The sequence below is a fragment of the Nicotiana sylvestris genome, chromosome 12 (genome assembly GCF_000393655.2).
Source record: "Nicotiana sylvestris chromosome 12, ASM39365v2, whole genome shotgun sequence".
NCBI lineage: Eukaryota > Viridiplantae > Streptophyta > Magnoliopsida > Solanales > Solanaceae > Nicotiana > Nicotiana sylvestris.
In genome coordinates this window covers 143,693,823-143,708,130 of record NC_091068.1, presented here as the reverse complement: position 1 = coordinate 143,708,130, position 14,308 = coordinate 143,693,823, and the positions used below count along the sequence as shown (strand labels likewise).

The 14,308-nt window shown below is 36.5% G+C and overlaps 2 protein-coding genes across 2 annotated transcripts; one reads left to right on the top strand and one right to left on the bottom strand.

Moving 5' to 3' along the window:
• The first annotated feature begins 3,196 nt into the window (after window positions 1–3,196).
• Window positions 3,197–5,647, top strand: LOC104234259 (uncharacterized). Its single transcript, XM_009787799.2, has one exon. The coding sequence runs from the start codon at window positions 3,904–3,906 to the stop codon at window positions 5,407–5,409; it is 1,506 nt and encodes a 501-aa protein (XP_009786101.1). The 5' UTR covers window positions 3,197–3,903; the 3' UTR covers window positions 5,410–5,647.
• Window positions 5,648–8,139: 2,492 nt separating this feature from the next.
• Window positions 8,140–11,628, bottom strand: LOC104234260 (heat shock cognate 70 kDa protein 2). Its single transcript, XM_009787800.2, has 2 exons — window positions 11,254–11,628; window positions 8,140–10,009 (listed from the first exon to the last, which is right to left on the bottom strand). The coding sequence occupies exons 1-2, from the start codon at window positions 11,465–11,467 to the stop codon at window positions 8,277–8,279; spliced, it is 1,947 nt and encodes a 648-aa protein (XP_009786102.1). The 5' UTR covers window positions 11,468–11,628; the 3' UTR covers window positions 8,140–8,276.
• Window positions 11,629–14,308: the final 2,680 nt, after the last annotated feature.

Here is a 14,308-nt window from a genome sequence, read left to right as displayed (position 1 = left end):
TTTATAAACTTGATTTTCTTGTCCAAGAATGACACAGCCTTCAAGTTGAACCATATAAATTTCTTCTTCTAAATCACCATTTAAAAAAGTTGTTTTGACATCCATTTGTTGGATAAAAAGCTTACGGATTGAAGCTAAGACAACTAAACTCGAATAGAATAAATTCTAGTCACTGGTGCAAATGTATCAAAATAATCTATATTTTGTTTTTGAGAAAATTCTTTTGCTACTAACCGAGCTTTATATTTATCTAAAGATCCTATCAGAATTAAATTTCTTTTTGAAAATCCATTTACAACCAATAGGTTTTGCACCAGGGGGTAAATCAGTTAAAATCCATGTATTATTTTTCATAATAGAATCAATTTCAACTCTTATTGCCTCTTTCCAATGTTTAACTTCTGAAGAAGATATAGCTTCAAAATAATTTGATGGTTCATTATTGACAAGAAAGGTTTGAAAATCATTTCCATAAGAAAAATATTCTTTCCTAGGTCTTTTGCTCCCTCTCAGTTCCTTATTAGAGGTAACTTCACTATTTGTTTCAACAGGTGTATGAGAAATTTTATCAGAAAATGGATAAATATATTCAAAGAACTCAACATTCTTTGTCTCAAATATAGTATTGCAATCAAGCACATCACTTTTTAAAACAAGAAATCTATATGCAGCATTATGTTCAGCATATCAATAAGCATGCAATCAGCAGTTTTAGAACCTATTTCCCTCCTTTTAGGTTCAGGCAAAAGAACTTTAGCAAGGCACCCCCACATTTTTAAATATTTCAAGTTAGATTTATAACCCTTCCGCAATTCATACGGAGTTTTGCCAGTTCTTCTATGTGGTACTCTATTTTGTAAGTGACAAGCAGATAATATAGCTTCACCCCACAAATTATCAGGAGCATTAGAACTAACTAACATAGAGTTCATCATCTCTTTCAATGTTCTATTTTTCCTTTCAGCTACTCCATTTGACTCAGGTGAATAAGGCGGAGTTACTTCATGAATAATTCCACCGTTTTCACAAAATTCATTCAAAGATAAATATTCTCCACCTCTATCAGATATAATTCTCTTGATTTTTCTACTAAGTTGATTTTCAACTTCGGTTTTATAAGAAATAAAAGTATTAAAAGCATCATCTTTATTTCTAAGTAAATACAACTTAGTATATCTAGAAACATTATCAATAAAAGTCATATAATATCTTTTACCACCTCTAGTCATAGTCTACTTTAAATCGCCTAAATCAGTGTGAATCAAGGATAACAATTCAGTTTCTCTATTTACGGAAACACAAGTCTTTCTAATACTTTTAGCTTCAGCACATATTTCACACTTGTCAAAATTATTTTGAGTCTAAACCAGATATTAATCCTAGCGACGGCATTTTCTATATATATGCAACATTAACATGTCATAATCTAGCATGCCACAAAGAAATTGACTCAACCATATAAGCAGAAGAAGATGCATTTTTATTGCTAGTATCGAAAGTTTTAAGTACAAATAAATCATGGTTACAATATCCATTGCCCACAAAAATATTATTTTTGGTCAATACGACCTCATTATTTTCAAAAGAAACCTTCATTCCAACTTTTACTAATAACCCCACAAAAATATTAGGAACATGCAAAATATCTCTCAATGCTAGAGTTTTACCAGATGTGAGTTTGAGAAGAATTTTTCCTTTCCCAAGAACACGAGTTATTCTTGAGTCACCAAGATAAATAGTTTCTTCTCCTGCCTCAACTTGGGTGTAAGACAAAAATTCATTTTTGTTTGCACAAATGTGCCTAGTAGCACTAGAGTCTATCACCCAATCTCTCACATTGACCACATTATTTATTTGGGAAATGACCGCAACAATTATATTATCCGCTTTAGGCAAATTTAATTTTGACTTAGCGAGATTATCATGTATCCCAACTCTTCATTTGCATTGAGGTGCATTTTTCTTGAAGGTTTTAATTTTAGCATTGGATATGTAACTATGTCTATTTACATACCTGTGTTTTGACATTAGTATCTGCCAAAGTTGTGGATGCAATAACGTATTTGCAACACTATGAATATCTGACAGGACAACTGGAACCGTAGCAGCGGAGACAACACCAAAATTGGTAGCACCATCAAAAATTTCCGTAGTAGTATTACTTGTCATAGTTTCTTAGATTGTAGGGGAAATGACACCGAAAAAATAAAAATAATAATACTGCAATAATATTATTTGTAAGAATATACACGGATTGGCTTGAGTCGTGGTAGGCACTGTCCTAAGAAACTATTTCAACAATGTGAAATGTTTCCCCAGGATTAAACAAGCACATCTCTATTTATTTAGAGAATACAGGAATCAGCAAAATTAAACAATAAATCCAGCAAGTTAGAATTAACCGGAGGGAAGAAATAATAACAAGAGATAATGATTTGGTCAATAGTGGGAATAATAATTATAGAAATGATTAGCTAAAGAAGAAAGCAATGATTAGCTAAGAACATTGTAAAAAGACCAATTTTTGTTGATTGCACTTACGGATGAAATCAAGAAGACTATTTATAGAGATACTAGGAGTTTCTTAAATTGCCAAGTGTTTAATTGCACGAAAGATGATTGTCACTTATTTATGGCTTAGCTATTTGGCCTCATATGTTCATGCAAAAGGCCACATTGTAGATATTCATAGTCACTTGTTCACAAAATATTAAAATACTACCACATATTTATAATTATATATAATCAATATATAATAAATGTATATCGACTTAAAAAAATATATTAAATCTTACCAATTATTTGTGTGATATTCTCTATTTATGCTCTTCTTCTTCACATGTTCGAACCAATCTTCCGAGGCATATCACTTCCTCTTGATAGCGAGGAGAGTAAAAAATAGTAAAGTCAAACTTTGTGTGAAACATAAATAAACAAAATCTAAACAACTCAAAAAGTAGTAAAACTTCAAATGGTACAAGCAACTCACTAAACACCAACCCTAATTAATTATATCAATCTCTTACCATCCCCGACTTTATATCTACCCCACAAACAGTCCAAAAAACCACCGTCACCGTTAGTGAAAATGGTGACAGCTGTTCTTAGATCAATCAAACGGTGAACACTCTTTGATCAAACGGTGTTATCTAGTACAGGGTATTTCTGTTTGTCACCACCAAACAGCAAAAGCACAAACTAATTTCCCCATATATTTGTGTCCCCCTTTTTTCCCCTCTCTTTGTAGTCTTGACTTGAGTTCTTTTTTCACTTCATTCCTATGTAATTGCTGTGTGTGTGTGTTAATTCTTCAAACCAAAAGTGAAAAATCAATTACTAGTAGAAAGTGAAGATATGAGGATGGTAAGGGCTATTGATTCTTCAGAGTGTCCAAATATTTGTGGGTTTTTAGTTGTTGAAGCTTATCCTAAAAGGTATTCATCTAAGATCCCTTCTGATTTAGTCCTTTTCTTGGGCCTTGGCTTTATTGATTGGTAATACATTCTCCTTTTTTCTAGTCCCATATCAATTTTCTTGATTTTTACATAATCAAAAATACATATAGTTCTGTTATTAGATGCAAAAAGATACAGTTTTTCTGTAGGTTTTGGGGGAAATAAAGACTATGGGGTTTCCAAGATTTCATTTTTATAGCTTTTCTTTGGAGTTTTATAGCTGTTGCTGAATATTTTGACTATTTTCCTATTTGGGGTTTGTAGTTATGTGATGAAATAAGTTAAAGGGATTTAGTGGTGGTGTGAATGTTGTGGTTGGGATTATCAAGATGGATGTGTTGTTTGTAAAGAACAATTCTTTGTCAAAAAAGTTCATTTGGGTACTTAAATATTGGAGCTAGCATTTAGCAATAGAGTCCCTTTTTTTTTAAGGGGATAAATTTGTGAAATGGTAGATACTCTTCTTAAAACATTGTCAATGGAGAATAATCATCACCCTTCAACCCTATTGTCAATGGATTCAAGTGCTTCTTCTTCACATGATGAATTAGACCTCGAGATGAATCGCCAAGTTGTTATTACTCGTCCGCCTGACATCAATCTGCCCTTATCAGCTGAGCGTAGCTCGCCTCCTCAGCCATGGAACTCGGAACACTGTGATATTCTTGATGTCGGGCTTGGTACTCAGATCTATGAACCTGAAACATTTCTTAGTGTGCCTAAAGTTGGGAGGAAATGTGTGAAACGAGTAGATAGCATCTGGGGCGCTTGGTTTTTCTTTAGCTTTTACTTTAAGCCTGTTTTAAATGAGAAATCTAAGCCAAAGATGGTCCGAGATAGTAATGGGGTTTCCGGGTTTGATAAATCTGATCTACAGCTCGACGTTTTCATGGTTCAGCATGATATGGAGAATATGTACATGTGGGTATTCAAGGATAGGCCCGAGAATGCACTGGGTAAGATGCAGCTACGGAGTTACATGAATGGTCATTCTCGACAAGGTGAACGTCCATTTCCCTTTAGTGCCGACAGGGGTTTCATTCGATCCCATAGGATGCAACGGAAGCATTACAGAGGCCTATCAAATCCTCAATGTGTTCATGGGATCGAGGTTGTGCCATCTCCGAATCTCATGGTTCTTGATGAAGAGGAGCGCAAAAGATGGAAGGAACTCACAGGTAGGGACGTCAACTTCACTATTCCACCGGAAGCTAGTGACTTTAGTTCGTGGAGAAACATCCCCACCACTGAATTTGAGCTTGAGAGGCCAGCTCCGCCAATAAAGAGTAAGAAATTGCTTAATGGCTCTGGACTTAATTTGTCAACTCAGCCGTCCAATCATAGCAACGGAGAGGCGATGGATCTACTACTACCTGTCAATGGCAAAAGGAAAAAGGATTTCTTCTCGAATGGAAATGAAGAAGAGTGTTATCTGCAAGTAAATCCTCCTACTTCCTATCAAATTCCAGACCTGGAAATTCACCCAAATGAACCATATTGGTTAAATGAATTTAGTGGGGTGATGAGGGATGTTTATGGGCCCGTAACAGCTGCAAAATCCATCTACGAAGACGATGAAGGCTATTTGATCATAATCAGTTTGCCATTTGTAGATCTTCAAAGGGTGAAAGTTTCGTGGAGGAACACGCTCACACATGGGATAATCAAGGTTTCTTGTTTGAGCACATCTCGAATCCCGTTCATCAAGAGACAGAACAGGACTTTCAAGCTTGAAGCGTCGTCCTCAGAACATTGCCCTCCGGGGGAGTTTGTCAGAGAGATCCCTCTTTCAACCAGAATTCCTGAAGATGCTAAAATAGAAGCATACTACGATGGATCAGGAACAGTGCTTGAGATATTGGTGCCAAAAGTTCGCGAGGGGCCGGAAGAAGAGCATGAAGTTCGGGTATGTCTTCGTCCTCACCTTGTGGGAAATGATCTCATGTTGACCTAAACGCTTACTCGGAGATATGCATGGGTGGTTGTTAGGGCCGATGCTTCATTGGACGCTGACTTTATATTATCTATATTGTGGTTTATGGAACTGAATATGATCTTGTGTTCCATTTTCACACACTAAATGTTGTGTTTGGTAGTCTTTTTCCAGCTAGTTTTTGTTGTAACAGTGTTTGCTATGAAATTTCACTCCTTGGTTTATTAGCATAGTAATTGATGTTGTGTTATCTATTAAACTTCATAGCTTCTCATGCTTAGCATAGTAATTTGGTTAGCTAACAAAACGAAGCATTTGGTTCTCTTTCTGAAGAATGTTAAATGTTGCATTGTAGAATGGATTTTGGTATTCAAGAAATTACTTCATACATGTGAATCTGTTGTGTTGTGAATTTTTCAAAATAAAATTGAGGCCACAGAAATAAAGAGGTATATAAGGCAGCCACACCTTTGGCATCAACTTATCTTGGATAGCTTGTAAGCTTTAGATGAGGAATTTTGAACTTATTTTCCTTTTTGTATGGATGCTCAAGAAAGCAAATTTCAGTAAATAATCTCCTCCCCTAAGCCAAACATGATTTTTAGCAAGAGATTTGAGACAGGCTGATGTTGTGTATGGTTTTTGAAGAAAAGGATGGTAACATAATCGCCATGATACGACTAGCGGTTAATGAAATGAGATAAAAATCATGAGAAATTGGTGTTCAAATTTCAACAGAAATTTAAAAATACGCTAGGTGCTTTCTTCTCATTTGTCTAAGTCGTGTTATGGGTAGGATTATTCGATACATATATTTAGAGGCGGACCTATGCTATATAGGGAGGGGTCACCTGCACCCATAAAGTTCGGCAAAAATTTCATGTAAATATTTTTATAGAAAATAGTGATATATTAGTGGTGGATACAGATTTTTGTTGAATTTATAAGTGCACCCCGATCTTCAAATTCTGTGTTATCCCTAAGGAATAGTCGAGATGAGCGCAATTAACAAAAAGTAATTTTTTAAAGAAAATGAAAGAAGGAAAGTGATAAGGTTGTTAGGTTGAGGAAGGATTATAGAGTGGTTGTTGGATAGGTGATATGGTCTTGTTCATATAACTCAAAAGAACCCCACTTGGATATTTTGGAGGACTTATGTTATGTGTTAAGGACCCCAATTCCACATCATGAGAGCCTGCCTATATTTGTGCCATATAAAAATATTGAATAGGTGTAGTATGTCGTGACTTAATTATTTAATTTACAGAAGCTGTTTTTCAAAACTTAATCCTGTCTTTTCTTGCAAGTTGTTAATTGTCGTGGTCAAGGCTATCAAGTGCTTTATCCCGATTTTTGTTTTATATTTTTCCAAATAATCTTGAGGCGATGGTCTATTGGAAATAGTCTCTCTATCTTTACAAAGTAGGGTGAGGTCTGCGTATACACTATCCTCTCCAGACCCCACGGTATTGGATAATACTGGGTATGTTGTTGAATTTTTCCAAATAAAATCTATGTCACATAAGGAGTAAATTATATGGTTCCCACACGAATTCTATTATTGAGCCAAAGGTATCCATCCCACTACAAGTAGCTATTGATTTTTTTGCCCCCTTTCATTGTCTTTATTGTAGTGTTATTTCCTTTGCCTTCAACTTGTCTTGGTTTGCTTTGCTCAAGAAGACAATTTTCAGTAAACTACGTCCACTCCATTCTCAACCACACGAAATTCCCCAAGCTAAATCATGATTGTGATAAAGAGAGAGGGAGGGACTATATGGTCAACAATAATAATAAATTCAATTTATTTTTATAAGTGAAGTCTGGGGAGGATAATGTGTATGCAGAACTTATCCTTATCCCATAAAGGTAGAAATAGACTATATGGTCGAGGATAGGAAAATAAACAAAGTGACAAAATTTGTGAGTTTAAGGATTTGGTAATAGAAGATTGATTGGATTGGCAATATGGCTCCTTCGCGGACATTGCTAGAGGATGGACATATCTTTTATTTTTGTGGACCACAAGTCCACATCATGAGAGCCAATCACTTTTTGCCACGTATAGATTTGACCTGATTACCTAGTATTCGCTCAAAACTTATTTAGGACTATCTTATTAGTATCTCTTCATGGGAAGAGTTGAAGAGGATTAAGAACTTTTTTTTTAATTATTGTGGGATCCCTTTTAGAGGATTTCTTTTCAAGATGGATTTCTTCCTCTTTTAATATAATTTCATTTTAAAACATTTTGCACGTTACAAGGAGTTGATAGTTACATGCTATTTCTCTGCTTGTTCCCAATTGTCGTGAGGTGTAGAAGAGGTTAAAGATACTAGAAACTAAAGACTACTGATATCAAAGAGGTGTGGAGACCCTCAACAGAATTTGGCCTTTCAGATCTGGAAATATTGTTTAGCAAATCCGACCCCTCTTAGTAGTACCCCCTTGACCCAAAATAAAAGAAAATTACTACTATTACAAGTACTAAACAAATCGGCAACCTCCCTGGTCAAAATCCGCCTAGTTAGGATTAAGAGAAACAAAAAAACAAAATAGGCGTCTTTCACACTTCGCCTAACTCAATTTAGTTAAGCTATAATATAAAGTTGACCTCAAGCTCAAAATAGGCGTCTTTCACACTTCGCCTAACTCAATTTAGTTAAGCTATAATATAAAGTTGACCTCAAGCTCAAAGGGGAACTAAGACTAAGACATAAGGAAGAGCAACATTTGATGAAAACCGAGAAATAAAAGATAGCAGTACTTGATTGCAGAATGAAAATAATATAATTCAACTACTAAGCAAAAATCATAGCCACATAGATCTTTGAAATAAAATTGCAGGTCTCTAATTAAGAAATAAAAAACAATATAGGAGCACCAACTTAGTCCACCTCCTCAATCTTTGGACCAGCACCGCCGCCGCTAGGAGCAGGACCCTCATCATCCATGGCACCACCCATGTCGCCGCCAGCGCCCTGGTACATTTTTGCAATGATTGGGTTGCAGATGCCCTCGAGTTCCTTCATTTTGTCTTCAAATTCATCAGCCTCGGCAAGCTGGTTGCCATCAAGCCATTGGATGGCTTCCTCAATGGCATCCTCAATCTTCTTCTTGTCTTCAGCGGACAGTTTGGATGCAATCTTCTCATCTTTCACAGTGTTCCTCATATTGTATGAGTAGTTCTCCAAAGCATTCTTCGCCTCGACCTTCTTCTTGTGCTCCTCATCCTCAGACTTGTACTTCTCTGCTTCCTGAACCATCTTCTCAATCTCCTCCTTCGAGAGTCTGCCCTTGTCATTGGTGATGGTAATCTTGTTCTTCTGCCCGGTGGTCTTGTCTTCAGCAGAGACATTCAAGATACCATTGGCATCAATGTCAAAGCAGACTGTGATTTGAGGAACTCCTCTAGGAGCAGGAGGGATACCAGAAAGCTCGAATTTTCCAAGCAAGTTGTTGTCTCTAGTCCTCGTTCTCTCACCTTCATAGACTTGAATCAACACACCAGGCTGGTTGTCAGAGTAGGTTGAGAAGACCTGCTCTTTCTTAGTTGGGATAGTGGTGTTTCTGGGAATCAACACGGTCATGACACCACCAGCAGTTTCCAGACCAAGGGAAAGAGGGGTAACATCCAACAGCAGGAGGTCCTGCACCTTCTCATTACCCTCACCACTCAAAATTGCAGCCTGCACTGCAGCACCATAGGCAACAGCCTCATCAGGGTTGATGCTCTTGCAGAGCTCCTTCCCATTGAAAAAGTCCTGCAAAAGTTGTTGAACCTTTGGGATTCTAGTGGAGCCACCAACCAGGACGACGTCATGAACTGTGCTCTTGTCCATCTTAGCATCCCTCAAACACTTCTCAACTGGTTCCATACACTTTCTAAACAAATCCATGTTAAGCTCTTCAAATCTAGCACGTGTGATGGTGGAATAGAAGTCAATACCCTCGTACAGAGAATCAATTTCAATGGTGGTCTGAGCAGTGGAAGAAAGAGTCCTCTTTGCCCTCTCACATGCAGTTCTCAACCTTCTGAGTGCCCTAGGATTACCAGTGATATCCTTTTTGCTCTTCCTCTTGAATTCCTGAACGAAATGGTTAACCAACCTATTGTCGAAGTCCTCACCTCCAAGATGGGTGTCTCCAGCAGTAGCTTTCACCTCAAAGATACCTTCCTCAATTGTAAGAAGAGAGACATCAAATGTACCACCACCAAGATCAAAGATAAGCACATTCTTCTCACCAACACTTGTTGCCTTCTTATCAAGACCATAAGCAATGGCAGCTGCTGTAGGTTCATTGATAATACGCATCACATTCAATCCTGAAATAACACCAGCATCCTTGGTAGCCTGACGCTGAGAGTCATTGAAGTAGGCTGGAACAGTAACCACAGCATTCTTAACAGTTGTGCCAAGGAACGCTTCAGCAATCTCTTTCATCTTTATGAGCACCATAGATGAGATCTCCTCGGCAGCAAACTGCTTCTCCTCACCCTTGTAGTTGACAACAATCATGGGTTTATCACCAGCACCAGGAATGACCTTGAATGGCCATAACTTCATGTCACTTTGCACAGAGGCATCACTAAACCTCCTACCGATCAACCTTTTAGCATCTGCATGGCGCAAAAATTCAGGTTAATATTTAAAGCATGTCGTTGTCAAGAAACTGAAATGAACAAACTAGATAAATTTAATTGCCAATGTGCATACGCTCCAAAACAGCCCTATACAAACTTTCAAGAAATCCACATAACAGTAACACATCAATATGCTTATGATCAGTAGGAGTTTGTATGTTGCTCTTCACACTATCATCACTCAATAGGAGTTTTATCTGCTCACCAGTAATACTGTATAAGCAAGTCGGCAACACTACATATGAAGAGAACGCAGTACATCCATTAACTCACAGGAGTCTAATGGTAATAGAAATAAGATGCACAATGGATATGCTAAGCCTATATTGAGCATACACGTTAAGGTAACAATGATTGTTTCAATAACATCAAGTAGGGCCCCCTCCAGTGCTGTAACTGCTAAATCTATCACTACAAAATACCTGAGTTTGCCCCCTAACATCCTATTTATTTAGTGGTTGAAGATTCAATTAAGGATGATTAACCTTCCTGGCCAAACAAAGAAAAAAATGAACACAGCTTACCACTTACACTTGCCACTATTCCTCCAAAGAAACTTCTCAAAGATCAACTAAATCTTCAACTTAAAGAATTCCAGTCAATCAAAGATGATTAACCTTCCTGGCCAAACAAAGAAAAAAAATGAACACAGCTTACCACTTACACTTGCCACTATTCCTCCAAAGAAACTTCTCAAAGATCAACTAAATCTTCAACTTAAAGAATCCCAGTCAATCAAAGATGACAAGCAAATCACATATCCTGATTTAAATCTCAACTAGCTTCCCCGATTTAATAACATGATACTGAACTTAGAGTTTTCCCCCAATATACTAGTAACTTTTTAGTGCGCATGTCCAGTTAGTTAATAATTTAAAAAGGTTGTGTTTTTAGACGTTCAAAAAACACGAGCACAGCCATTTATCAAATAAAGATTCATAATAAACGCTCTCACAAAGTAGTCCAGAGTATACAACTAATCTAGCTTAACCGATCATAGTAAAGAGCTGAAGTAGCTACAGATTAACAGATCTAAATTAAAAGCGCGTTTTTGTATCGTTCTTACAACTAAAGCACTTCAAATCAACAGATCTAAATTAAAACACAGACAGTAAAACCTCGGATCTATCAATTACAGTAAAAATCAGTGAAATATAAAGCACATCGCATGTTACTGATGAAAAATCTGATATTGAAACCACAAAGAAAAGAGATCTTACCAAAGACAGTGTTGGTAGGGTTCATAGCGACTTGATTTTTGGCAGCATCACCAATGAGACGTTCAGAATCAGTGAAACCAACATAGGACGGCGTCGTTCTGTTACCTTGATCATTGGCAATGATTTCAACACGGTCGTGTTGCCACACGCCGACGCATGAGTATGTAGTGCCGAGATCGATTCCGATCGCCGGACCTTCTCCTTTCCCGGCCATGGATTTTACTCTCCTTTTGTTTAGTGTCGGCTAGTTTAGAGGAGAGCTTAGAGAATGCTTTGGAGAACTAGGGTTTTTGAGAGAGAGAGTATGGGGTAAAGAGGAAGGTTTTATAGTGGGAGCTGACAGTAGGTTCGTTTTTCTAGAATGTTCGATAACCCTAATTAGTATGTCTACCACCGTTAGATCTCTGAAGTATGTTACGGTGCAGGTTTTTCTTTTTTCTTTTTGGTTTAAGAAAAGTATTTTTTTTTCTTTTTTCCAATTAATATTATACATGGGACAGGGAAAATATTCGATTTTACGGATTTAAAAAATTATAACTTAACTCCAAATCAAATAAGTTTAGATTGGTTCAATTAATTTTCAAATTAATCATTTTCAATATTTTGCCTTTTTTGTTTTGAAGATATAAGGTAGATGTATTCTTATAATTTGAATTTTCAATTAAGATATTTGTATCAAATTATCTCAATAATTCATCTTTCTCCACCATAATTATGATATGAAATAGGTAATTGTAAGCTTAAATACAAATCATTGACATGAAGAAAAGGTATAACAAGAATAAACAAGAAAAAGTAATATAATATTTAGGGATATTAGGTTTTAAATATCTGTCCTAAATTTAGCTTTAAATGTTCTTTCATAGATTTTCGAACCTTCGACAGATAAAATCTCCATGCATGCGTTCTTTCTCTCCTCCTCTTTCGACTATAAAACAGTAAAATATGTCACTCAATTTATTTGTGAATGACAACTAATAAGTCGCTTATAACAAGTACTATATGTCTATTCTTTCTACTAACATATGTTAAAGGACATCAATTTATATTTCTACTCTTTCTATTAATATGTAATAAGAGAGGATCATTCGAGTGATTAACAACCTCTACCTTTAACCAGGGCGGATGTAGAGTAGTGGAGTCGGGTTCATTTAAACCCAGTACTTTTGATGTGGAACATAAATTTATACGTAAAATTTTACTAAAATTGTCATAAATGGTAGGTTTGAATCCATAAGTATAAAGATATAATGGGTTCAATTTTAAAAATCTTAAAGGCTGAACCCATAATGTTTAAATTCTGGATCCGTCTCTGCCTTTAACTCTAAGGGCTCGTTTGATAAATTTAAGAAGAGTTTATTCCGGAATAACTAATCCTGAGATAATTAACTCTGGAATAACTTCTTTCCAAACAAACGACCACAAATATTATAACCTTGAGTTATTAAGGAAGCAAAATGAGGAGCTCTTGAGAAATATAAAAAAAAAACTTATATAATTGATGTCGGCTGAATATTGAGAACATCCCATTTAAGGGGAAAGAAAACATGAAATGGCCTTATTGAAATGTAGGTGCACATCTAGTTTGTCAAGATATTCAACTGTCACCAGCCGACTTTACTAGTAGGCCGCTATTCGGTCCAATGAAAATTTTGGATACAGTGTAAACGCGTCTTATGACATGACTAACGCAACCAGCTCGAGTTGATTTAGTTCTTGGCCCATGTGATCTATGCCATTTCCATAGTGTTCTATTGATTTTGTGCTTCAACCAATTTTGAATATCTCGGAGACTTGTGCTTTAGACCAATTTACATTAAGTATTTATTTCACATTGAAATTTTATCAACCAAGCCCTACAAATAGGATGTAGTAACATCCTATACTGGACACGTCTCAGACTTTCATGACTCACTATTTTAATACTGTATATATTTTTATCAGATAATCATAAAATAACATATAATTGTTTTTACAGCATGGTATTCAAACCAACTTGAGCACACCTCAATTATTCTACTGGATAACTGTTACCTTCCACCAGCACATGTGACTTGTGAGACCTTATATTTCTCCTACCACTTTATTAACTGTCATGATCCAATACGAAGTGCAACAGCTGGGATTCGAAATGAAGAAAACAATAGCAGAAAATGGGAAGGGAATAACAGAAATTTGAATGAACGGCTAGGATTAGTTTAAGCTTTAATGAGCTCCAAGGGCCACGATTTGGCCACGTCAGCTGAAGGTTGTTATAACCAACTGCATCAGAGAAAGGGAGGCATCGTTCATCAGAGTAATTATGTCTTCTCTTTTCTCACTCTTTTCTTCTTTTTCTTCCTAACAGATCTCTTTCTTCTCTTCTTCTTCTTCTTCTTCTTCTTCTTCTTCTTCTTCTTCTTCTTCTTCTTCTTCAGGTTACTGCAGCCATGGAGTTTAGTTAGAAGTAGTCAATTTTCATTCAGTTGTAGTCGTTAGATTTCCTTTATCAATATAACAGAAAATTGTCCCAAAAATCATTCTATTTCCATTATTGTATTTTAATTCCTTAATTCAAATTGAGTTCATTACAATTGGTATCAGAGCCTCGATTCTGCGACTGTGAGAAGGTGATGGTTGAAGGAACTAGGCTGAAGGTTATGGATGATAAACTAGTTAGACACGAGGAGGTTCTGAACGAGGTTATGACCACTCAAGAGGAACTCTGCAATACTCAAAATGTAATACAAGGCACACTGGAACTGATCATAGAATGACTGACCAACCTGGAAAGGGTTCCACAAAGAGCACAAGGGGATAGACCTTAAGGTGATGGATTACTGCCTATACCATGTCAAGAAATAATGCAGCATCGACCTCCAGCAGTATAAGCTCTTGCGCCTAAATGGGAGCTACCTTACTTTGAAGTTCATGAGCCTAAAGGGCGGATTCGGAAAAATGAAAGGTACTTCAATTTGTATAGGACTCCTAATAACTTGAAGGTGGAAGCAACTGCTCTCTATTTGAATGGATTGGCAGACATCTAGTATGATTCCTTAGTTCTAAGCAAAGGTGA